The following is a 24,033-nucleotide window of genomic DNA, read 5'->3' on the forward strand; positions in this document are numbered from 1 at the left end:
ACACCCAATTTTTTCTTAGGAAGGAATACAGAAGTAACATTACAGTTTTCTCCTTGAGGATGCATGGCTTTTGGCATAGGGAAAAAAAAAAGACTATTGGTAGCTATGTATCATTTCAGTCCCTAAGATAAAGACAGAGCAAACACATTAATATTTCAATTATTTCTACTTTTATTGGGCTTTGGGGCTAACAAGCACCAAACATGAAGGTGACTTTTTAATTTTTAACACAGTAAACTCACTAAAGCTGCTTACAAATGTTCCAGTCCTCAACATTTCCTACTCCAAGGAGCTCACACTGTACCAACCTACCCTGCCTTGTTGTAAGGACAAATGGGTTTCTGGACTCAAAAGGAAGCCTGTCAACCAAAATTGTTACTATTTCATAATCTCTGACATAACATTAACCTTTCAGTGGAGCTATAATCTCATTGCTTTGGGAACTCTGAGGCAGCACTGTCTTTCTTTTGTTAAAACACTTATTTATATTCTGCCCAGCATAATGGGGCCATGGTCCATGACTGGGACTCATAGGCACTGCAGTAACACAGCTACACAACAACAACAACGCTTTTTTAATCTTTACTTAGGTTTCATGCACAATTATATATGAATATATGTTACACAGGTATACACTTTTTTCCAACAAATACTGTCTACATGACCATGAAGATAACATAATCATTATTCACCAAGTTACACTCCTGTTAATTAAAGCATGCACACCAAGAGAGCACTTACTAAACTGGAAAACAAAACATAAAGGACCAGGATCAGAATCAAAACTGGACAAAGACAAGTCTTGTTTACTCAGAACATTTCTTGGTTGCAAAAGAACAACAGAACTATTTAAAATGTAGATACCTAAGTCCAGCTTGAAAGAAAAAAAGACAGTTTGCTAACTGTAGAATAACACCATACCAACCAAACACAATTATCACTTAATCAGTAGGTGTTCATTACTGCTGACAAACATCTTGTTAGCCTGGTTAGCAAGTCTGCCTGCCACTTGCCAAAATATTTTGTTTTATTTAGACCTGGTGACTTATTTTGTGAATGCGGTGAATTCTGGAATCCTCTCTACTGATCACATAACTGGAATAATGCACATTGGTCTTGTATTTCAAAGTGTACATTGCTCTCTTGATCTGTGAATGTCTCCCCGTAGTTTATGCTATTTTTCTGAATTGCTACAACAAATGGATTTTCTAAGTGATGTTATGGGGACTTAGCTATGCAATTCCCATTAGTGTCAATGGGGGTCGCAGGCTAAATTCCTAGACAATGCTTTGAAAACTGAGCCCTGGATTTTCAAAGGAAGGATAGTCTGTGTTAGAAAGGCAGTGTCTTAACGTTTTTAAGCCACTGCATTAAAACCTGTCTTTTCCTCTTAAGCACTATACATTTAGAAATTGTGTCTAAATTTGGGACAGTGAAATGTTCACAAGAATGAAATAATTTTGTATTTAAATGCTACCATCTGTTTCAAATTTATAAGTGAAATTTTATCTGTCACTATCTTGAATGTTGGGATACAATCTTCAACACATTCATAAATGTACAATGTATAATGTTATGACAGCTGAACCATTGGGATTTGTTGCTATGCTAAGAGAAAACAGAAGTTATTTGTGTTCATATATCTTTTATAAGAAAAAATCCTTGCAATGGACAGAATTCTTTCCTAAAATCTGGACCTTGTGGTACACTTTGAGAAATGCCTGGTCTTGTTACATTCATGAATTTTTTTTTTTTTATTCTTTGGCACTTCAAATGAACTTAGGCCTACCTAAAAAACAGAATACTTGCTGTTGAAGCCACGTGAACAACCTTGTTGCTGTTACCATAACCAGAAAAACACTCACAACGTATAATTTTTACAAATCCCATTAAAACTTCAAGCAGCCCAAGATGTAACATCTGAAGACACAGAAAAGTAGTTTCTGAGACAAATATAAATAGCTAGGCCCTATGAAACACCCAGTACGGCAACAAGTAATACCTCTTCAAAGAAGATTTGTTTAATTACAGTGAAAATGTTTATTATGAAGTGTGTTGTTCTTCATCATTAAAGAATAAGCTGGACTAGTAGCAAAAGAACCATCTTTTGAGTCTAGAAGCAGAGAAGAGTTTGAAAAGCAGGAGCCTGGCAGACAGTCAGGCTCCAGAGGGCACGGGCTCTGGCCAAATTGCTCCTGTCAAGCGTGTTAGTCCGTACACAAAGTCCCTTTAGACAAAGCATAAAACTATGTCAATGGCAAAATTTGTGTGGATTAAAAATTGTGTATTATGCAATGGTCAGGTCATTCACCATTTTTTACTGGTTTTGAGCTCCTGTCACAGAGGTGTACACGCTCAAACAGCACGCAGGGGTGACAAGTGCACCCCGCAAAACAGGCCATCTGCCTCTCACCTGAATGAGACTTTGAAAACACAATTTCAACTGTTCGAATTATGAAGCATTTAATATAGCAGAGTTAAATCTCAGCTGGAATTTTCACTTGGCTTTTGGTTGTTTTTTTAAACACAGTTTTGCCAGTAGTACTTAAATATTGACATCAACCAAAAAGAAATTTTATAGTTTAGTTTATTTGATCTTTATTTTTCTAGAGGCACTTCTTTTTTACTTGCACTACACTCACAATAGGTTTGCTTTAAACTATTCACTTGTCTATTAAATAATGCCATAAATAGCATATGATGAGGCACACTATCCTAAAATAAGCTTCTTGGGGATTAAAACTGTGTCATTTGTCTCAATCCTTCCTGTAAAAATCCATCTGAGATGATTCACTATGAAAATGTAATTTAAAAGTTCAAAATCTAAAGTTAAATTTTAATCACCTTCTCTGGTTTAGAGGTGGGTCTAATTTCAATTAATCTAATTTGGTGCAACTAGAATAAAATTCAAACATAAAACACACTTCCACTTTCATACTGTGTTCTGGAATTGAACACTCTTGTTCCATCTGTCACATTTAATACTTAGCACTATCCTTAAGAGTAACTCTAGATGCCTGCAGTCTTACAAGTATGTATATACACCATACCACAAGAAGTCACTATCTGACAAATGCTGGTTCTAACTACCCCAAAACTGTCTTTGTATACGCACACATCTAATTTAGACAGTCAGGCTGCTGTACCCTAGAACTAATCATCTGCAGTGATCTGCCCAAGTATACAACTCCAAGTTTCAATTTCAGTCCAGTTACTTCTAGGATTGAAGGAAGGAGCTTTAGATACACATCCCTGGTGTGCAAATGCAAACTGATGCCTATGGGAAGACAAGTGAGCATGGCACAGCTCCATGTCATCGGCTTTGTGCTTACAGAGGAAGAGAAGACTTCAGCTTTTTGTGTGAAGCTGCAGCTCAAGAACAGAGCCAGACACCACCAATGTAAGCACTGCTGGGAACTAGGGAGTCAGTGAAGAGGGCATTTCCCTCTCCCAACTTTCCAGTCATTTCTTGTCATTCTGACTTGGAAAAGACACCAGACAAAATTACATCTATGAAATATGCTGAAAATACATTGCTACAGAGATTGATTCAACTTAACAGGAGGATATACATCAGGTCAATAAGTTTTATGAGCACTCTTGAATCTGCAGCAATTAAATCTTCACAGAAGTCCATTATCTACAGTGTGTACTATGAATCACATCATTTCCACTGAGATAACCTGAGGTTCTACAGCAGGTATGGGGAAATAGCTTGGTTCAACACAACAGAATTATTATTTTTTAATTAACAACTTTCTTTTGGTTTAGTTTCTTTTAGCATCTGTGCATTTCTCAAAAGCTGCACATCTAAGTAAAAAATTACAGCCACAGTGTGCCAGATTCTTCTCTTAGGCAGCCATTAACACATTTAGAATTTTATATAAATGGCATCTCTCTGAAATGCTTCTGCAAGAAGCAGACACAAATACAGCAACTGCTCAATAAAGTATCTCAGCTGATCTTGGATGCTGAGCTAGAATACGTGAAAAGCCACTGAAATTCAAGACATAACAGGCCACAAAACAGCATAATTTTGTTTGCATCCAGAAACAAATAATCCAGTGCAATCCATAAGGCAAAAATACTTACAGATGTGGCCATCATAAGTTTACTGTAAACAGATAATTATTTCTTCCAAAGTAGTTCACTCAGGGTATGGCTGCATAACCACCCTTTATAGCAGATGAAGTTACATCCCTTAGGGAAAGCTATGCTAGACCTGAGAACCTCTGGACAAGGAATTCAGCAGTCAGTAGCTCAGGAATGTAAATAGAGACAAGTTAAAAGGAAGCCAAAATCACTAGGAAAAAATTCTCATATTCTCTCATGGACAACCTTCACTTTCCTCTTCAGCAACAAGAAAACATTTACTTTCCCATTTAGATTTATCAAATGACTGTCAAAACATTTTAGCAAATACTATAGCCCATATAAAATCCTGGTTTTGTTTTGTTAACTTGTCTAGATTACTTGGTTTAACAAAGGCTTCCAAGCCCAGCAAGTTGCAACCTGGATACCCCAAAATTTCCTTTTTTAAACTGGGTTTTTGCAAAAGATCTTTCTCCTCTGGCTATTGTTTGCAAACATATTAGGAAAAACCCCATTTTGCTTAAAGACAATAATCCAATAAAATTTCTTTTCTAAGAAATACATCTTCAAGAAATTATTCTCCTTAGAAGATGTTTTTTTTTCCTTTAGATTATGCATTTTCTCCTCAATCCTACAGACCGTATTTTCTTTAAATGTTTTATCTAAAAAATTATTTCTTATGATTTCCCTGGAAGACCAAGTAACTACAAATTATTTCATATGCAATTTGCAATAATTACTCTTCATATTTTAGCTCCAACAGATCCCAGTACACATGGAACTTTTGCTGAGTAATGATGGCAAAATTCAGCCTCTAATGCCTTCTGCAATTTGAAAACACCTTCCCCTGATTTTACTTGCCACTTTGAAATGTTATCCCTTTATAGGGAGTAATCCTGTGCTAGATTCTTTTGCTTCTTAAACGAACATTATTCTCACCCTTTATTGACTGACCAGATCTATTATCACATGTAAGCAGTGTTAATCCTCTAGTAATTAACACCCTTATTAAAGTAATTTTAACTCAAAGAAGTTTAAATCGCATTATTGGTTTTATTTAATTAAGCTATGAGGGCTGTCTTACAGTGTCACTCGAGTTTTCAGCTTGTGCCTTTTCTACCAGATACACAGGTCCCCTCTGCAGCCGCCCCACCCTGATACACACAAACCACCCCACCCCACACAGAGTACCAGGGCATTTCTGTCTAGGAGTTATTCAACATCATTCCATTTCAATGTGAACTTTTTCAACTATTCTGCATGTCAATGGATGCAAGACGTAGTCATAGACACTATACTAAACATTTTACCATTCCCAGAACTATCATTTGGATGTGCATTGGAATGACAGTATCACATTCACCCTTCCAGGGGACTCGATATCTTGTTAGTGCCTAAAGTGAAAAAGCTACTTCTGTTTTCATACATCCTCAGCAAGGGCAAACATTTTTCTTTAAACTTCAGACTGAAAAAAGAAACAGAATCTCAATACACTGAGTTGTGCCACTTTCAAGGGCCACTTTTTCTGTTACTTTGAAAATAAGTAAGTTTTAAGGGTTTAACAAGTAAGTTTTAAAATTGCGGTTTTGTGTGTGTGTCCTACTGCATGTTCCTTTCTATGGGAAAATATCTGATGGCCTATGTTGTCTTACAGATCTCAGGTAAGCTACTCAACTGACACATTTGACACAGGGTCAAAAGATGAAAACTGTCTTCTGGTTTAACTGCATCAAGTTACACTGTGCACTCTGGAAGAGTGTGGGCTAATTATGTGTCCTTCTGAACGATTTCCTGGAGGCACACTACTGAAACTGGGAAAGCTTGAGTTCTCCTGGGAATAAGGCAAGCCCAAGGTTTTAGGGACTTTAAACACCATTTACTGTGTACTGAAAGTCCTTTCTTTTCTTTGGATAAAAACATCTCTTCAAATTTCTACTGTTTAAAAAAAATGCTCTTACTGGTCTCAGCACAAGCCATGGAAAATTATAAACACAGAAAGAAAAAGGTAAGAATAATAAAGTACATTTACAGACACAATTTGACTTTTTATCTTTTTTTCACCTCATCCCATATTTTTATGTTCTTCTTTTCTCCCCATCATCTAGTGCTTCCATCTACTCATATTTTGATTTATTTCTACATTTCTGTTATTATTCACTCTTTGTTCACACTTTCTGTAATTGCAGGGCCTCTTAAGTTGCACTGTTCCTTTGCTACTAATGCTCTAGATAAAGTCTTCTGCAAGGAGGGTACAATCTATATGTGAATATTCCATGTGAACGTTGTTATTCCACTATTCTTTAAAATAGCACAATTTGTAAAAGTATAAATTGCTCCAAACCTGACACACCCATAAGAGCCATAAATGTTAACATATATGATAAGCTGTGCCTAAGAACATGCTAGTTCAGTCATATTGCTTACACTACAACTAGTGCACTTCATTCAGGAATCAATTATAACAAACCAGGATGAAATTCAATGACTTCTTTTGCCAACTATTGGTATCATTGGACTAACTTCATATCCCAGATTTCACTGACTGACTGAAGGCAGTCTAGCTAGACAGAGTAATACCTTTTAATTTGTATTTCTGCAGTTCTAAGACAGCCAACTGCAGATCGGTGTCACATTATGGTACATCCTATACAAACACTTTTGAACATGTGATCTTTTTTCTTAACATATTATGATCCAAATGAATAAACATTCATTAACTACACTTCATCAATTCAAGTCATTGCCTTACTGTGTCCATGCAATTCCTTCATCATGTTGTTACTGTTTTGAAGCAGAGAAAAACTCTTTGTTTTCCTGATGTAAATATTCCTTTGATTTTACTGGATTTTATATTTGCACTGCAGTGACTTTCAAAGATGAGATGCACTTTCTTTTTCACAGAAGAAACTAGCAAAAGGAAAAAAATGGGGTGTTCTGTCTGCTTCATGTGACTGACAGATAATTTAGAAAAGGAATGAAACCCAAGTATGTTCATTGATGCAACTGAAAAAAATACTGAAGGCAAATCTGTAGGGTTAAAGGGTTAGTAGTGCTGCTCAGTATATACTATATACCAGAGGTACTACCAGTTTATATCAGGCTGGAGAAAAGGTGATTTTGAGGCAGAAATTACTTAATACACTAAGGCTGCTACCAGTTCCATGGCTCCCTGATGGGAGACTAGGACTTAGAAACATTAAGAGAATACAAGTAACATGCTACTTGAAGAAAATCAGTAATTTTCTTCTCTTGTGTTGCTCAATTAACAATGCTTATTCATTACTCACAGGAACAGAATTGCTCACAGAATTCAGTGGAAGTACTGGGGAGATGGGGCTCCAAAACTGAACACCACCCATCCACTCATGGCTACAAAAGAGTCCAGACACAATGCTGGAGACCTTGCAGCAACTGGCTGTCAGCAGGAAGACAACAGCTCAATATAATGCATTCACAAGCTTCGGAAAGCTGTGCACCCAAATCTTTCTTCCTTGCACGTACATAATTTCTTACATGACAAAGGCAAGGACTGGATGGGAGCAAAACTGCTAGCAGAAGAATAACTAAAGAGAATCTTCATTTCATTGAGTAACTTTGACTGAATAGAATGTGTATCAGTGATTCAAAGGGTAAGTAGGATTTCACAAATATAACAGGCACACAGATCAGCTTCTAATTGAAGGAAGATATTTGTTAATTGAGAAATTATCTGGGAGCGAACCTTCTGAAAATTTCCTACCAACAGGTCCTTCTGCAAAAGAATAAAACCTTCTCCAGATAAAGTTTATTTAGTACCTTCTCTCATAATGTCATTGGAAATGGCTGCTTCACAAAGCATTCCACAGCATGCCAGTTATTAAAGAAATTAAGTGTCATGCCCAAGGAAACAGAAGCCTTTGGGTTCTAACATTATATGTAGAGTATTCTTGGTATTTCACTTCAACTACCAAGGATAAAATTTAGGTCCCAATCTTATATGAATTTCCTCTGTAACTATGGGATGAGCTTTCTTGAATGGAAAGATTTTCTAGATATATGAAGTTTTCATCATAACAACAGCTCTGTAGGTTTTTAATTAATTGATTAACTATTTCTAAACTGTGACTGGCAAAAGTAATGATGACCAAGAAGAGCTTAAAGCTGATTAAATGTGATGGTAGTATTCAGACAGGGATTCAGATAGATCCATCTAAATAGTCTTGACAGCAGCTTTTGCCAACTTTTTATTTTCTTTTTTTTTTTCTTCATATCTGCTTTGATCAACCTCTCCAGTGAAACTTTTAGTGATTTCCATGATGGTAGCATTTAGAAGATGAAACTGCCCTGCACAGTTCTAAGTCAAGTGTTTCACCTGCACAAATGAGATCTATAGATATGATTTCCTGTCTCAGTTCCCAAAAATATAAATTCACCTAACAACAAAACAGAATGCCCTAAGTAAGGTGTATGTTCTTATTCAAAGACTCTTATCTGCAGGTCTCCAAGTCAAGCTGAGTCAGTGCTTCCCAAGTTGTGCGTAGTTTCTAAATACATAGTACAGATTTCTTGTTGGCTCATTTAGTTCTTGTGTGTATCTTGTTAAGTAAGAGGAGAACTCAAAAAAATGTAGCCCTTAAATGAACTAGCTTAAAGAAACAATAAGGAATTTTCTTATTTTTTATAACTTCCATGATTTAGGTACCTATGCCATTCCTTACTGTCGATGAAGAGATGGCATTCTGCTTATGCATTACACCTTTACACCTCACAGCCTTTTGTGCACAATATACTGTACTTACCTTTGGAGGAACAACTAAGGTTTTTGCCATAGATGGAATGGGGTATCTTGAAGTTAAATAGCCATATGTACATAATTTTTGTTAAGTGAGGTATTGATAGAGCTAGTGAAGTAACAGCATTTGTACACTGAGGTTTTCAAACCTGTATTCAAGTATGCCCCCTCATCATTAGTACACCATGATCTAGAGCACAAACCTGGTACATGATCAGCATGTTATTTACACTTCTCTGCTGAAAAGGGGGCATTTACATGAACTGGATACAATCTGTTTTGCACTGAATTTGACGAATGATTTAATGTCCCAAAGAATACACAAGCACCTAATACTCAGCATGTGTGCTTTTAGTTTCTGGCACTTGCAGGGTAGGAATTTCCTTACTACCAGGAAATTACTAACTTGCCATTCTGCTTTGATTCTGCAAATCCTTATCAAGATAGTGAATCCAAAGCCAAGCTTGTTTTTGACCCCCTGCTGCTAATTTCTGTGCATTTGTTTCCCGAGCTTCCTAATTCTTACCAGCTGGCAGGTATAAATCCCATCCCAGTGATGAGCCAGCTTGCTTCTGTGTACAGAGCACTGATTGAGATCTTCCTCACAAATATCTATACACACAGCTTGTGATCTGAGCCTATTGTGATTAACTACAGGCTTTGCAGAACATAGCTGAAAAGGAGAAATCAAAAATAAGAGATCCCATTGGGGAATAGAAGTACTTACAAACCAGTTGTCACATTTGTGTAAAGAATTCCTGCTTACTTGGAAGAATATAGTACTCCATAGAAATATTGTGTCTTTCTTGCAAGCCAGGTAATGCACATTTTGCTTGCAGTCATACTCAAATAACTTTGTCATTTTAAACCCAGAGATGCATATGCATTGTATGATGCATATATATGAGATATTGAACCTCAGCTTGTGCCTGTTCTGCTTACAATGTGCCTCAAGCCCTCCTGCCTTAGTCAATTTATGGAGAAGGGAAAGTCCAGGAAGAATTGCCTTCCTCCTCCAGCAAAGTGAGGATCTATGCTCTGAAATCCAGGGAGATGCAACTCCTGCTTTGTTGCTGTCTGAAACCTGAGCTCCTTCCTTTAGCTAAATAAGCAGCATTGCACTGAAAACTAGAGAAGCACAAATCCCATTACACAGCACCCTGAGGCTGGGCTTCATGTTACAGATGTAACATGCTCCTCTGCTTGTTCAGAGAAGCTGGGGAGTGCATAACAGGGGGAAAGGGATCAGTAAGCATTGTGAAAGAGCCTCTGTGAAGATGAAAGTCTCAGCAACCATTTCCCTCAGGAAGCAAAAGATGAAATGTTCTATACTACTTTCTAATTAAAAATTCAAACCGTTACCTTATGAAAAAAAGTCTTACTTTTATCTTCAAACTCAGAAGTTTTTAAGACTTACTCCTAAACATACTGTTGGGGATTTCTCCCTCTTGAAAACTCCTGATGTTTTTTCAGTTCAAGACTCTTTGTCAGAACAGAGGTCAGGGTGGGTGTACCCCACTAATTTCAAAGCACAGGCACTCTGTGGGCTGGCAGCTTGTAAAGGAAGCCAGAGCACACCTTTAGAGCCCTCAGCCTCTAAGAGCTCTGGCAAACAGGTTTGGCAACAGGCTACAACTTAATTCTCTGAGGTCTACTGAAGGGCTCAAGAGCATTCTCCACAGGGAACACAGATGGCAAGAGCTTTGGCAGGCTGTATGTTTGGGAACCGGAGACAAGCCAGAGCTGAAATGTAGTTACTGCCACAGGAAATTAATTCAAATTAAACACTGCAAGCATAACAGTGGGGAAGACTGAACTGTCACCCTGCCTTTAGTGTCAGAAAATCCTGTGACTGGGATTGAAGCCCAGTGGTCTCTTACACAGTTCCTACCTACAAGGAGTTACTTTTGAGTTTATCAGAATGACAATGCTGTGTCTCAGTAATGAATGCGAAGACAGAGGAGGGCTATATTAAGTACTAATAACAATTTCCTTTCTCAAATAAATTTACATTACATTTTTTGCATGGAAAACTACAGTTCACAAGATTAGTAATATTTTTCACCAAGCAACCAAATAAAATATCAATTATTCATAATTAGAAGAAAATGTATTATACTTCTACATATCAGGTGTTGACTTGCAGATGGAATACATGTTATATACTACCAATAACTTCAGTTCACAGAAGTGACACATGCTTATGTACACACATCATAAACAAAAGTCTGACAAAAAATTATCTTCAAATGTTTCTATGATAAATTATTCTCTATATTAATCGTATTGATTGTGTCATGACTTTGTGTACAATTTATCTCTACCATTGAGAAAATACAAACAGAAACTGCTCTTCTAAAATTTCCCCCATGCTTAAGCAGAGCTTATGGACACTGTTGATCACAGCCCTTGGTCTTCCATCTGAAGGACACCACTATCAGACTGTAAACTCTGTGTGCCATGTGGGTGAAGATACTGCTACTGTGGTTGCTTAACTCAGGAGTTACCAACAGCATACGATCATTTTCACTTGAGACTGCTGCCTGTTGCAGAACCAACACTGACAGCAGCTGGAAGGTGTTAACAACGTGTACTTAAGTGCCAAAAGAACACAAATAAGACACAGTTCTCCTCAACCCAGCAAAACAAAGTAATTCCACAAATCATCAAGCTAGATAAGATAGTAGAGGAAGAAGCCCCTAAGCAGTGCTGATGGTGGACAGAAACATTAGGATCAACTTGTCAAGTCAAAAGTGAAACAAAGTCAAGCTATGTTGGCAGCTTAGTTATATCTCTGCAGGAAATAATTAGATTTCAAGAATAGGTATTTGTTAGCACCCACTTGGTTAAGAATCAGGACATTTGGCCTAGGACACCAACTGCTGAACTCTTACTCTACCACAAGGTTATTGTTCTTGTCCACTACACACTACATTGGCTCTCTAAAAAATAACAAACAAATTATAATATTCATGTCTTATCCTCACAGTCCTTAAGTGTACAGGACATACAGGAAACTGCCTCACATTCCAGAACTGTAACCCTAGTCTTTAGGCACTAAAGAACAGCTCATAACTAGGAAAAAACTAATGCATGTCAGAGGCTGTGCTTCCTCCTCAGAGATGATTCAATTAAGACAAACTAAGACTTGTTTACTTTAGAAGGTTAATTCCAATTGACCTAAGATGTGAATTGGTAGCAAAGTCCCCAGAATTTATTCCCCCATCACTTTGGGCCACTGCACTATTTACCCAGGTTCTCTGTACAGACACTAGCAAGAAATGATTGTCAGAGAGCAGTGCAAGTTGCAGGAGAGCTGGGTCATCTCCACAAGATGCCAGAGACCAGTCTCTGTAAAGCAGCACATGCCACTTTGATAATTACCTTGCTGAGATGGCCCCTCAATGGTTTTAAGTGGGGTCAAAGGGTGCACGTAGGTGTGACCTCAGGTCATAGGCTAAGACAAGTGGCATAAAGTATGACACAATTACTGCAGCTGCACAGAACCATGAATCTGCCCCAGGTTTCTACCTGCTAAACTAGCTGGAACTGCAAGTTTCTTTCTAGATGATCAAGTGGGATCAGCTAACTCCACCAAGGCACCTGTGTAAGATGCTGAGATACTGTGGTGATGAAAATAGCACAAAAAATTCCTTTATTGACTAAGGTTTCTTCAGATTACAAAGACCTTTAAAGAGAATGTTAAGTCTGACAAAAGCCTAAGTGGAGAATAATATAAAGGGACAGAGGTGGCTCAAACGGGACATTGGTACATGCTTGCTCCTTTGTGATTTTTGTCCTCTAAGAGCTTCCTGCTACTAACTACTGTTGTCTTGTTAGACACAACTCTTTCTTGTGCCAGCTGTTTCTGTTTGCTCTTCTATGTCTGTGGAAGGAAGAAGGAAAGTGGGCTTGCTGGGGGCAACATGCTGGCCACACATTGTCTTCAGGGAAAGACAGAGGATCAAGAACTGTTAGGTTGAAAATACCTATGGCAATTCTTCTCAAAGCTGCTCCTCCCTACATGGTAATCATTCACGTGTAGCTCCTCTCTCTGTCTTCCAAGCTGGCTCCCTGTAAGTGACTTTACTTCATTAGTAAAATGTGCTATAATATCCTACTGCCCAATCCTCATTAATCTTACACACTGCACTAGTACAGCACAGAGTGAGTAGCAGTTGTTGAGATAACTGGCTTCCATTAGCAACCATGTGATTGGCAGGACTATAAAGTCTTTTCCCTTGCAGGTCAGCTGCTTTTTAAGAAGAGGGCAATCCTGCTGATCCATCTTTTAGCTACAGTCTCTCACTGAGTCCCAAATCTCCTGCCTTTTAGCTTTGATACGGTTCAAGCTTTCCCCCTTGTATCAGCCCCTACCTGTCATCAGCTCCTCTGTACCAAACAGCCAATATCAGGAGTTTGACCTCAGGGCACAGTCCGGGTGGGCAGGTAAAACCTGACCACTGGACCTACTTCCTTATCTTTCATATCCTGCAATTCATGAAGAAGTATCAAATTCAAACTAAAAAACAGAAGCATGACCTTTTATAAGAACCTTCTGAAAAAGGCTCTGTTGCCTTTCTAAGTATTCTTGAAAAGAACTGTCATCTACCCTATTAAGACAGAAATGGATCACAAATAAGGAGAAGAGGGAAAGCACTGAAAATCCTTACTAAATGGTAGAAGTTTTTCATGTGTGCTTGAAATACCTTTTGGTGATGCACACAAAAATACAATAAAAACCAAACCAAACCAAATATGCTAGAACTGTTCTGTATCTGCAAGCTCCAGTTGCAACCCAAAAGAGAGTTGCTCAAAATTTTCCTGTTTATAAAATATATCAAGTCAATCAAACTCACATGACCTACAGAGCATCCTCTGTAAAGTGCCTGAGAGAATTCTAAATATAAGTTGCTAACATAAACAACATAATACCTATTTAAGTGACATACTCCCCAGTTAGTGCTTAAAACATATGAAAATCTTTATTTCCTGTAGCAAGTATGCACACACCCTGCCCTCTTGCATATATGGAAATCATGTTTTCCCTTGAAAAAAACGTAGGCTCTGCAAGGACTCCACTTAGGTGGATGACAGAAATGGTGCCAAAATCTCAGCATCTTTCCCTTCAACTGAAATGATCTAAGTACAAATTGGAAGATGTTTAGTCTCTTTTAACACCGACAATAAAAGAGTTAAAAAAGAATCTAAAAGAGGAAGGCTGCTAGTCAAGGCATGACTTGTGGCATGAACAAGTCTTGTAGCCATAATCCTGTAGCCTTCTCACATAGCACACACTTATCCCACTGTAGATATTGTTCATTATTATATTACTGTGAGAATGTAACAGAGAACCCTACCTTTTAACTTTTTCATTTTAAAAGACACTTTAATGAAGTCCTTTCTAACTACCAGGAGAAATCTGAATACTTTTGCCTCAAGAATCTTCTCTTCTGAAATGCCCTTTAATAATCTTGTTGTGAAAAACCTACTAAATTATTAAAAGCAAAAATATTCTTACTATATAGATAATTTGGTATAGAATTCTTTCTACTTTCTCTTATTTTTAATGACTTTGATAGGCTCATAATAGCACTGAAAAATATCACCAACATCTGCAGAAGGGTAAAGATCCTCCATGTGCAGTAAATTATTCATTTCACTATTTAAATAATACTTACACTTAGAATTTTGTGAAATAATAAATCCTTTGTAAAGAATAACTTCAAGTGTGAAAAGGTTTTGAAGATCCTTTGTTATGGTGGTTATAATGTCCACATTTACAAAGATTTTAGTCTGGGAAAACTTTCCTTTTGGCAAGATCTGTGGAGAAGTGCTTCCAATATTACAGCATTTAAAATATAATTAAATTAAATTTTACACAGAATAAAGATCATCCAGTTGGAATAAAGCTGCTTTCCAACAGTTTAAAAGAATTCTATGTAACAAATTCAGGAAAGGAAATGTTAAATAATACCATGCCTCATTCTGCTATCCAGAGTAGTTTTGTAGACAGGAGCAAATGCTCAGAATGGAATCAGACCAGCACACACCAGGATGACACGTACACTCTTGCAAAAAGGCGTCACAGGATCTTCACAAAATTGTCCAGACCAAAATTCAATCCAATATTTCTGTAACAGTACTTCCAGTAGCACAGTGCCCCCTAACCACACGCTGAAGAAACAGTTTTATACAAAATTACAGGGAATAGTGCCACTAACAACACTTCAAATAACTGCTTTTCACAACTAATTACATGGGAATGCAAAACCATGAAAGGTTCTTGAATTTAATAACTTCAGCATTGGTCAGAAGGGGAAATTAGAAGGATAGAAAACACCAACTAGTGCCTTACTTGTCTGAGGTCGATGAAAGCTAACTGCAGGGTGTCTCCCTGGAATCCTGGCACAGGCTCAGAACTAGCAAACACTGCAAAAAAAAAAGGTTAAAATATTACGGATGTAGATTTTTTCTTTTAATCTAATAGAAAAATCAAGCTCTATGCAATATAAATGCTAGGTAGCATAGTTTCATAGGAATAGTTTAATAACTCACAGTGATTAAAACCAAACAAACCAACAAAAAACCTTTCCATAGTTTTTCCAATAATCCTAAAGAATAATAATTTTAGGAGTATTATTAGAAATTCTACTTAAAATTCTAACCCAGTAGTAATGCTATGACCACAGAAACCAAGATATTTTTTAGCCTGAGGTGCATGATTACTGAAGAATTTCAAAATAATACCAATTCCATGGCTGTCAAAGTATTTTCAAACACCTGCCTTTGTTACAGCAAACCTCCACCTCCAGCCAAATATCATTAAAGGACAAACACTAAGGTGGGAGTTGGTTTCATGTGTAGACAACAGGTAAAAAGCCCTGCGTGCCATGGTCAGGGCAGAGCTGAAATGCCTGCTCATGCCTTTTAGCCTGCTTATCAGTAATGAACTTCTGCTCATTCTGAAACCAAAACTGGCTGTCAAAATTGCAGGCAAAAATATATTCATAATACAAAAAATGGCAACATGGTAAGTGAAAGAAAGTCAGCTACTTATATAAATCAGGAAAAGATAAACAGTTGTTAAACTTAAAAAGAAATACACTTTTTGTTGTTATTATCCCAGACACAAGTAAATAACAAAGACAAACAACCACTACCTCACATCCTCACTCAGGTTAGATATCTTATTTCAAAAGAACTTGAGAGTATTTTTCTTATGCCCTTCAGGTAGAACTCTCAACAAAAAGTAGATACTACTGAAACAGCTTTAGAGAAGCATCAGCCAAGGCAGTGAAAGGTAATATTTTTTTCCTGTTTGAGAAACAGGTCATTCAATGGTAGAGGAAACAAAACATATGAATCCAGTTTCCAGACCCAGTGCTAAACTCTACTGTTCTTAATACTAACATTTACAAGTTATATGAAATCCTTAATATATTTTTTAAATGGCTAGTTAGAAAATGTGGATTGTGTGGAGGTAAAATCCAAAAAAACACTGCTGTCTGAGCTAACATGATGGTAAAATAATGGCCTTGAACATTTACTTTTGAATGTATGTTCCAACCTAAAGCAGACTAATGAATTCAGATCGACTATTTCACAAGTCTAAAAATGACTATATGGAACAAAATTTTAGATAAAGACTCTTACTTAAATGGCACAAGAAACTACTAGGACCATCTCAGAATACTTAAAAATAGCTTATTAATAGATATGGTATTAGAGTAGCAGCTTTACCAGTAGAAGCAGAATTTATTACTTGTATTACACTAGTGCAAAAGTTATTTTACGAGAGTCATGTAATAGGAGAATGAATTCAACTGCAATACAACTTTATTCTTTATCAACTGAAGAAATAAAAAATAACAATCAAATGTCTTAGGGAGACCACTGTAATGTCACAGACAACTACTGGTAACATTGGCAAATGCTCACTGATTACTGTATTCAAGTGTGGATTTGAAATTGTCTGGTCTTCCTACTTTATAAGTAGCACCAACTTTCTAGAGGTGTTTTCATGGAATTTTAATTGATCACAAACATGCCTTAAAAAAAACCCAGTAGACCTTAGGCTCAGTATTTTACCGGGAGAGCTTTCTCATAATGAACTCTTTAAATCAGCAAAGACAAAACAGCTTGTACAATCACCAGCCTGCAGAATTACAAAGATGCCTAAGCCTAGGAACCTTAGGCACCCTACTGAACAACCTGGGCTGAAGGCCTATGTGTCTACATTGCTGTCTTCTGTCTTTCATGGCCACTAGGAACACCCTTTCTTAAGGACAGCAAAGCTGGGCTCTGAGGTCAGCCAAACCCAGATTTTAAAATGGAACACCACACTCCAGCAGGGAATCCTAAGCAAAGCTCCACAGCAAACAGATGAGAAGAGATACATGAGTTGTGAGCTGTGGCAGCACATTAATAAGGAGGATATGCATGATGGTCAAAAGGGGTCTTTTCTACACTCCTTAAACCAGAAAGGTAAGGCTCATCAGATCACCTGATCTAATCCTAACTTTCTGCTCATACACGGCACACTGCCACCAGCTTCCCCCACCAGAATCTCAGCTCTTCCAGCCACTCCACAATTATAGCTAGCATTGGGAGAAAGAAGATCAATGGCAAAAAAGGGGTTACAGAACTGAAAAGTTCTGAAACTGAAAACTGTGACCTTCAGAAAGTCTTTTCAGCTAGCTTTTAGCACTTTATGCTTCAGGAAATCTCCTCCTACAGCAGAATACTCTTACGTGCCACAGGGCAAATATTTGCATCTTTTATGTGCTCATCAGGCTAAAAGAGTTTGGAATTTATCCTAATACATTAAATAACGCAGAATAATTTTGTTTCTCTACATAATACCTACTAGCATTGCAGCTGTAGAACAAGAGGTACATAATGTACCAAACTTAATTGTTGTATAAGCTTTGTTCTCTTAAACTACAATTTTATACTATGAATGCATTTACAACATTAGGGACACTCATTATAGCACAAACATTTATTCTCACATTTGGAACACTCTGACAGGTGACTACAATAGAATTTGTTTCATTATTATAATTTCATGAGTTCAGAGGGCAAAAAGATAATCTACTTATGGTAACAGTCAGACAGTTCCCCCTCCACCCTCAGCACAGGGCTTTTAAGTTTTGCTAACAATTTTACAAAGCTAATTAAATATTTTCTACTGCACAGCATATTAGGAAGATATAAGAACAGGATTAACATTCTTAATGTCTTTGTCCTAAGGGCCCTTTTCTAGATAGTAATGAAACACTGTCATATATACATCTTTTAAAATATTCACCCCCTACAATCATTCTAGGCTTAAAGAGGATTTGCAGGGGTAGGGGGCTGGTTGGATGTTTGGCTTAATGTGCATAAAAAGCATTCTGAAATTTTATAATATAGGAGAACGAAATGCAAAGATCACTATTAAACTGTCACTCTTGGGGCAAACAACCGGCTGTTTGGCAGTTCGAATCAAAAACTAAAATGTTTGGGAAAAATCAGTTGAAAATATACGTTATATGAATCTGGTATTCACAAGGGGTTTGTTAATATTCTCTTCCTCGGCTTTGCTGATACCGTGTATTTAGAACAAGAACAATGTGGGTCCTCAGTATGAACAATCTCAACATACTTCCTTGTAACAAACAGTTTAGAAATATAAGGAAGATAGGATCAAATGAAACAAATATATAAAAACAAGCTGGGAGGTAACACATAAATTACACATAAATATATGATTAATATAAATGTTGCAAAGATTACTTCAGTCCATTTTCTTTTGAATATTTTGCTTTGATCTTATAATTACATTTTATATACAGGATATATGAGAATTGACATACATATATGTAAGTATTAATGGAGATCTTGAGATAAAGGCTGTATCTACTAACTGGAATTTAAGACACCTTTAACTGTAAATTGCACTGAATTTCTACTCAATTCTAGATTTACGAACAGATCTCTTAAATTTATTGGCTCAAAATCCAATCTTTTAGACATCAATTGGTTGTGCCTCTCTGTTGGTCTGGGAATTCAGTACTTAATTCTTGACAAATAGTTTTACTGCTCAGTGGAAGAAATGAAAAACTAGAGTCCAGACTTTGAATCAAAAGCTAAATGAGGTCAGTTTAACTCCAGTCTCATAGCATTGATTCACAGGCGGGACAGCAAAGCTACAGAAGTATTTTTAAAGGAAGACCAGAGAATCAGGTGACTATCTCAGCTGCCTCAGCCACTTTGCAGCCCTGTTGGACGCTCCAGCTGTTCAAACAGGCCTGGAGGGAGCCTTGCTGAGGGAGCTGCCAGCTGGCCAGGCAGCAGCCCCCAGATCCAGCAAGGTCTCGCTGCTTCCTGTGCTGCCCATGCTGCCATATGTGATAGGCAGATGAAGGATGGCCTCCAGCCAGCGAAGTTAACCTGACTGCCCAGATGGGAGAGGAGGCAGGTAAAGCAAGGGGCCTCCAGAGAAGAATATGGTGCCCTTTCAAGGAAATACAGGATCTGAGTTCCTCAGCTTCTGGCATGCCCACCTGGAGACCACTTTTGTATGTACTCAGCAGAGAACACTTTGGTCAGGATGTCACATGCTGTTGGATACTGCTGCTCTCCACGCAGTGGGGGAAAAGAGGGACTGCCAGGAAGCCATACAGAGGGCTGATCAGGAAAATACAGAGTACCCAGCTTTGCACTAACTCTCCACTAACCCTTGCTTGCTTATAGGCAAGACCCAAAACCTTTTCACCCTTTCACATCTGGGTAAAGAAGGATGCCCACTCACCTATATTTCATTCTGTTAACTAATCCTGCCTCACAATTCATCTACGTTAAAACACATCAATAAAAAAAAACCAAAAACATTTAGCTCCTCCAACAATTACAACTTTAGAGAAGTTGGAATTCCTTAATAAGAAGCTGAGGTAAGCTAAGTAGATCTGGATGTTGTCTCTGAAAAGCTCATTTTTTATTATGCACACCTTTCTTCCTGTAACTGAAATACAGTAACCCACATTTGAACTTCATCTTCAAGAAACAGAAACACCCCTTTACCAACCCACTTCCTTCCTTGGGGAACCAAAATGTAATATTCAAGCAAAAGACTACTCTTTGGGTTTTATTCAATGGGACTCAGTACATTCTATTTTCTGAACGGTGTTTCAGGAATCTAAATCATCCTAGTGAAAATAACCACTGAGAAAGAGCGGTATGAAATACAGGGGTAAAACACTGCTCTAGGTTACAAAATTTGACAAAAAAATGAAGACATTTTTTTTTTCCTAAGAAGAGCACTTACTGACTTTAACAGATTGCTGGATTGTTGTTTGGAATATTGATTGCTTTTAAACAGAAAAGGAAAAAACTAATGAATTATCACATTTTTCTGATTTTATTTAGATCTCTCCAGTTCGTATCAGAAAGAATAAAATTATAATGTTAAAGATCAGAAAAAAAAATTCTACTATATTAGCAAGAATTTTTAGAAGTTTGCGTTCAGATATTAATAATTTTCTACATGTCATTTAAATTCTTAGTTCAAAATTCATCTGAGTATAGTCCATTGTAAGTAAAATGTCAAACCCATTAACACAATACAGTAGAAAACTCCCAACAGTTGTGAATTATTCGCACACTCTAAGCACTAATTGAAATGTCACTGTCGTATCCATTAATCCCAAAGCATCAAAGAATAAAGCTGGGGGAGGTTGATGAGCAAGAACATAAATCACAGGCATCACAGTGAGGCATGGAATGTGCCTGTGATGGACCTTGTGAATGAAACCACATCAGCAAAACAGTCTGACCAAAATCTTGTGTCACTCCTTTATTCCACAGACTGCAAAATGTGGTTTGTTGCAACACACTATTCTGACAAGCTTCCATAATTGTACTTAAACTACTCAAAGGGTTTCTGTTTCTGTGCAAAACCTTTTTTTTTTCCTAACATGCTTTAAAAGCCTTTCACATAGGAAGAAATGAAGTTCATTCTATTAGCACTTGCACAGCCCATGTTAGAAATTACACAGTGGTGGAAGAATGGGTTTTTCAGCTTTTAAGTTACTAGCTTTCTGAAACTTTCTTATTTTGGCCAAAGTTTTGGTATGTCCTGTCCATGCCACATACTCAGAATAACAGCTACATATGAAAAACTATGTCATCTTACAGTTATATTATTTTATTTATTTTAAAATAATGAAATGTTATCATTTTAGACTAAATAAAACTCTACTAAGATTTCTTCACTCAATAAAGTTTCTGCCGTGCATCAACCAAAGATGGTAGACAGAATGGTAATAGATAGAAGGATAACACTAATCAGGGCACATATCAACCTTGGCCTGAAAAGAAAAAGGTCTGAAAACAACCCAAAGACCAGATGATAGCTGGAAACAGTGGAACTTCCCCCTTCTTTGCTGTGAACATACTGTGAAAGTCACCTGCAAGACTATCATGCATGTGATCCCCTGTACTGCTAGAAATCCCAGGGTGAAACAGGGCATTGGTCATCTATAGAGTGTGAAGTTGTTCACAGCTGATATTTTAAATATTAGAAACAATTAGAATAACACTGTAATGGACAAGTTTTCTTCACTGTTACACTATTTGTTCAGAAGGCACATGATGGTTTAGTGGTTGCATTAATTCACCTTGCTAAGATGAATGATTATGATGTCAGTATTATGAATACTGTATAATTTCTCTTTTAACAACTGGTATCTTTTTTACATCTAGGAAACTACACAAATGCACAAACATGCTCCTATGTACCTACCTGAAAAGTACACTATTAAATTTGCAACATCAAGCATACTAAAAGTAAGAAAAGTCAAACCATGATCTCTTTGGTTAACTTGTACAAGCACAGAATTTTAATGTCACAATCACAAATATTCTATCAATTTGACCATGAAAGGCCCTAAGGCTGGACAGTGAGGGACTGTCAGAAAGATGCCTGCTCCACCTGTTACTGAGTTCAGCTGGAATGTAACAAAAAAGGCAGGAGAAGGAAAGACAAGTATATGGTTAAAATGTCAAAAACACCCCTCAGTCAGTCTCTAGACTCCTGCAAGAACCTTTCGTGATGCTAACCAAATTGCTTGAAATTAAATTTTCAGTTTCCCATGGGTGGCTTGTAATGGAGTAGTCACCAATTTTTTTTCATGTATCCAAACTAAAAGCCTGAGGATCTGACTTGTATAACTGGCCCATTTTACAGCTGTTACAGCTGTCACCAAAATCACTGAGATCTACGCTTCAAATACATAACACTAAAGATACTTTGGAGGGAAGAAAAAAACAACAACCAAAAAAAAAAAAAAAAAAAAAAAAACCAAAAACAGAGCAGAAGAATCTGAAAATACATATTGAAAAAAATCTCTAGTAAGCCTTTCAACAGTATCTCAGTCATCAACTATACAACCATCCCTAACACTTATTCTTGGAACTTCCTTCCTACAGATTAACAGCTCACCCTGAGCCATGAGCCCCATGCAAAACACAAGGTAATTAATGCTGCCTTCAGTGCTGTATTGAACCAGTTTATAAAATAATTCTGATACCATATTTTAAACAGTGACAGTAAAACAACATCTGTTGTTTACTAAATGAGTACTTTTATTCTGCACAGTAAGACAGTAGCAGTTCTAAGAGTGAGGAAACCCTACATAACAACACATTTAAAATCTGTACCATTATAGATGAACTCAAGAGGAAACATTAAAATTTCATAGACATTTGACCTTTTTTCTTAACTGTTAAAACATAATATTTATGTAGTAGCTTTGGGCAATTTTGTACTAAAGTAAATCTTTACTGGATATAGTGATTATGATCCCATTAGGAGTAACAACAACACATGTTTCAATTGAGATATTTTAGTTAAAAGAAAAGTTTCATTAAAAATTTTCCCAGGAATGCCAGCATACTTAGTTATAAATACTTTTACAAGAAGATGTACTGTAATATTATTTTTAATAAAAGACAATGTTTTAGTAGATTATGGAAAAGGATCACTATATAGGTTACACTAAATAACTTTTTTCAATGTTAAGACCAATACAGATGGGAATATATACTTACATTCACACTGTATCACATCTAAATTAAACTGCTGAATTGCTCCCATGCTTATTTGTTTTAATTCACTGTCCAGTAGCATCTGCATTAGGGACATTGAAAGATGCTGGCAGGCTGACATGCAAGCCGTCTGGGCCACTTTTCCCTAGTAGAAAAAGCAACAAGTTTTACAATAGAAACAAATGATATGTCACTAAAGAACTGCTCATCTGATTTGATTTTAATATACATTCTAAGTCTTAATGATACAAAACTTAGATTAGAAGGAGAGAGATCACACTTCCTGTTATTTCTCTGACCTATTAGATTTGTTTCTATTAGATCAAACAGAGAACTAGATTAAATAGATGTTAAAGCAATTATTGATATTTCTTCCAGCAATCCAACAGTCTTCACGAATACAAGGACATTTCCAAAACAATGACAATTAAAGTTGCTGAAGCACATGAACAGCTTTGTGGATTTATTTAAGTATTTTTAACCCAAACAGAATGAAAGCAAGGACATAATGAAAATCAACATGCAGCATCTTTTTAACAATAGCAAATTAAATAAACTCCCAACTTTATATAAACCAAAATTACTGCAGTTAGTTGGGGCATTTCTTGTAAGAGCTTGTGCTGTTGGTAGTTTAACAGCACAGATCCCATCTCAAAGTTTACTGCTAAATTATTTTAAAAATTCATTCTAATCCATTACCTCAGGTGCTTAATAAATCAGTGCTGCCAGTGATCAACTACTTACAAAATGAAATGTAGCCCTCTGCTGTACAAAATAGAAATAATTTCCCAATCACAGTCTAGCTGGCAATATTGTTCTCCCCATCATCTATATGTAATTGAGACAATTTTTCCAACATGAGACCAAAAATTAAAACACTAAGTCAGACATGAACATGAATAAATTATTTAAAATTTAGTACAATAAAATTTAAAGATAACAAAATTCTACCTTAAAGCTAAGAAAACCACTTGAGACCAGATACCAAACCAGATCGCACCGTTCTATTCACAGCACTGCCATCTCTTAAAACAGAATGATCTTGGGTGTCAAATGCAACTATATGAATCTCTGTAGTT

General features: G+C 36.8%; 1 protein-coding gene across 8 annotated transcripts in view; it reads right to left on the minus strand.

Moving 5' to 3' along the window:
- EXOC6 (exocyst complex component 6) overlaps positions 1 to 24,033 on the minus strand; it is an 88,724-nt gene that overhangs the window by 9,210 nt on the left and 55,481 nt on the right. For 7 of the 8 annotated variants that reach the window (XM_068197673.1, XM_068197672.1, XM_068197676.1 and 4 more), the window contains 2 exons: positions 22,958 to 23,099; positions 15,222 to 15,295 (listed from right to left, as the gene is read on the minus strand). In XM_068197673.1, the coding sequence (XP_068053774.1) occupies positions 15,222 to 15,295; positions 22,958 to 23,099 (216 nt within the window). Of the gene's footprint in view, positions 1 to 153; positions 12,750 to 15,221; positions 15,296 to 22,957; positions 23,100 to 24,033 lie in introns of those variants that run through there. The other variant, XM_068197678.1, reaches the window with a different exon arrangement.

Source organism: Anomalospiza imberbis, chromosome 8 (assembly GCF_031753505.1).
Source record: "Anomalospiza imberbis isolate Cuckoo-Finch-1a 21T00152 chromosome 8, ASM3175350v1, whole genome shotgun sequence".
Taxonomy (NCBI): Eukaryota; Metazoa; Chordata; class Aves; order Passeriformes; family Viduidae; genus Anomalospiza; species Anomalospiza imberbis.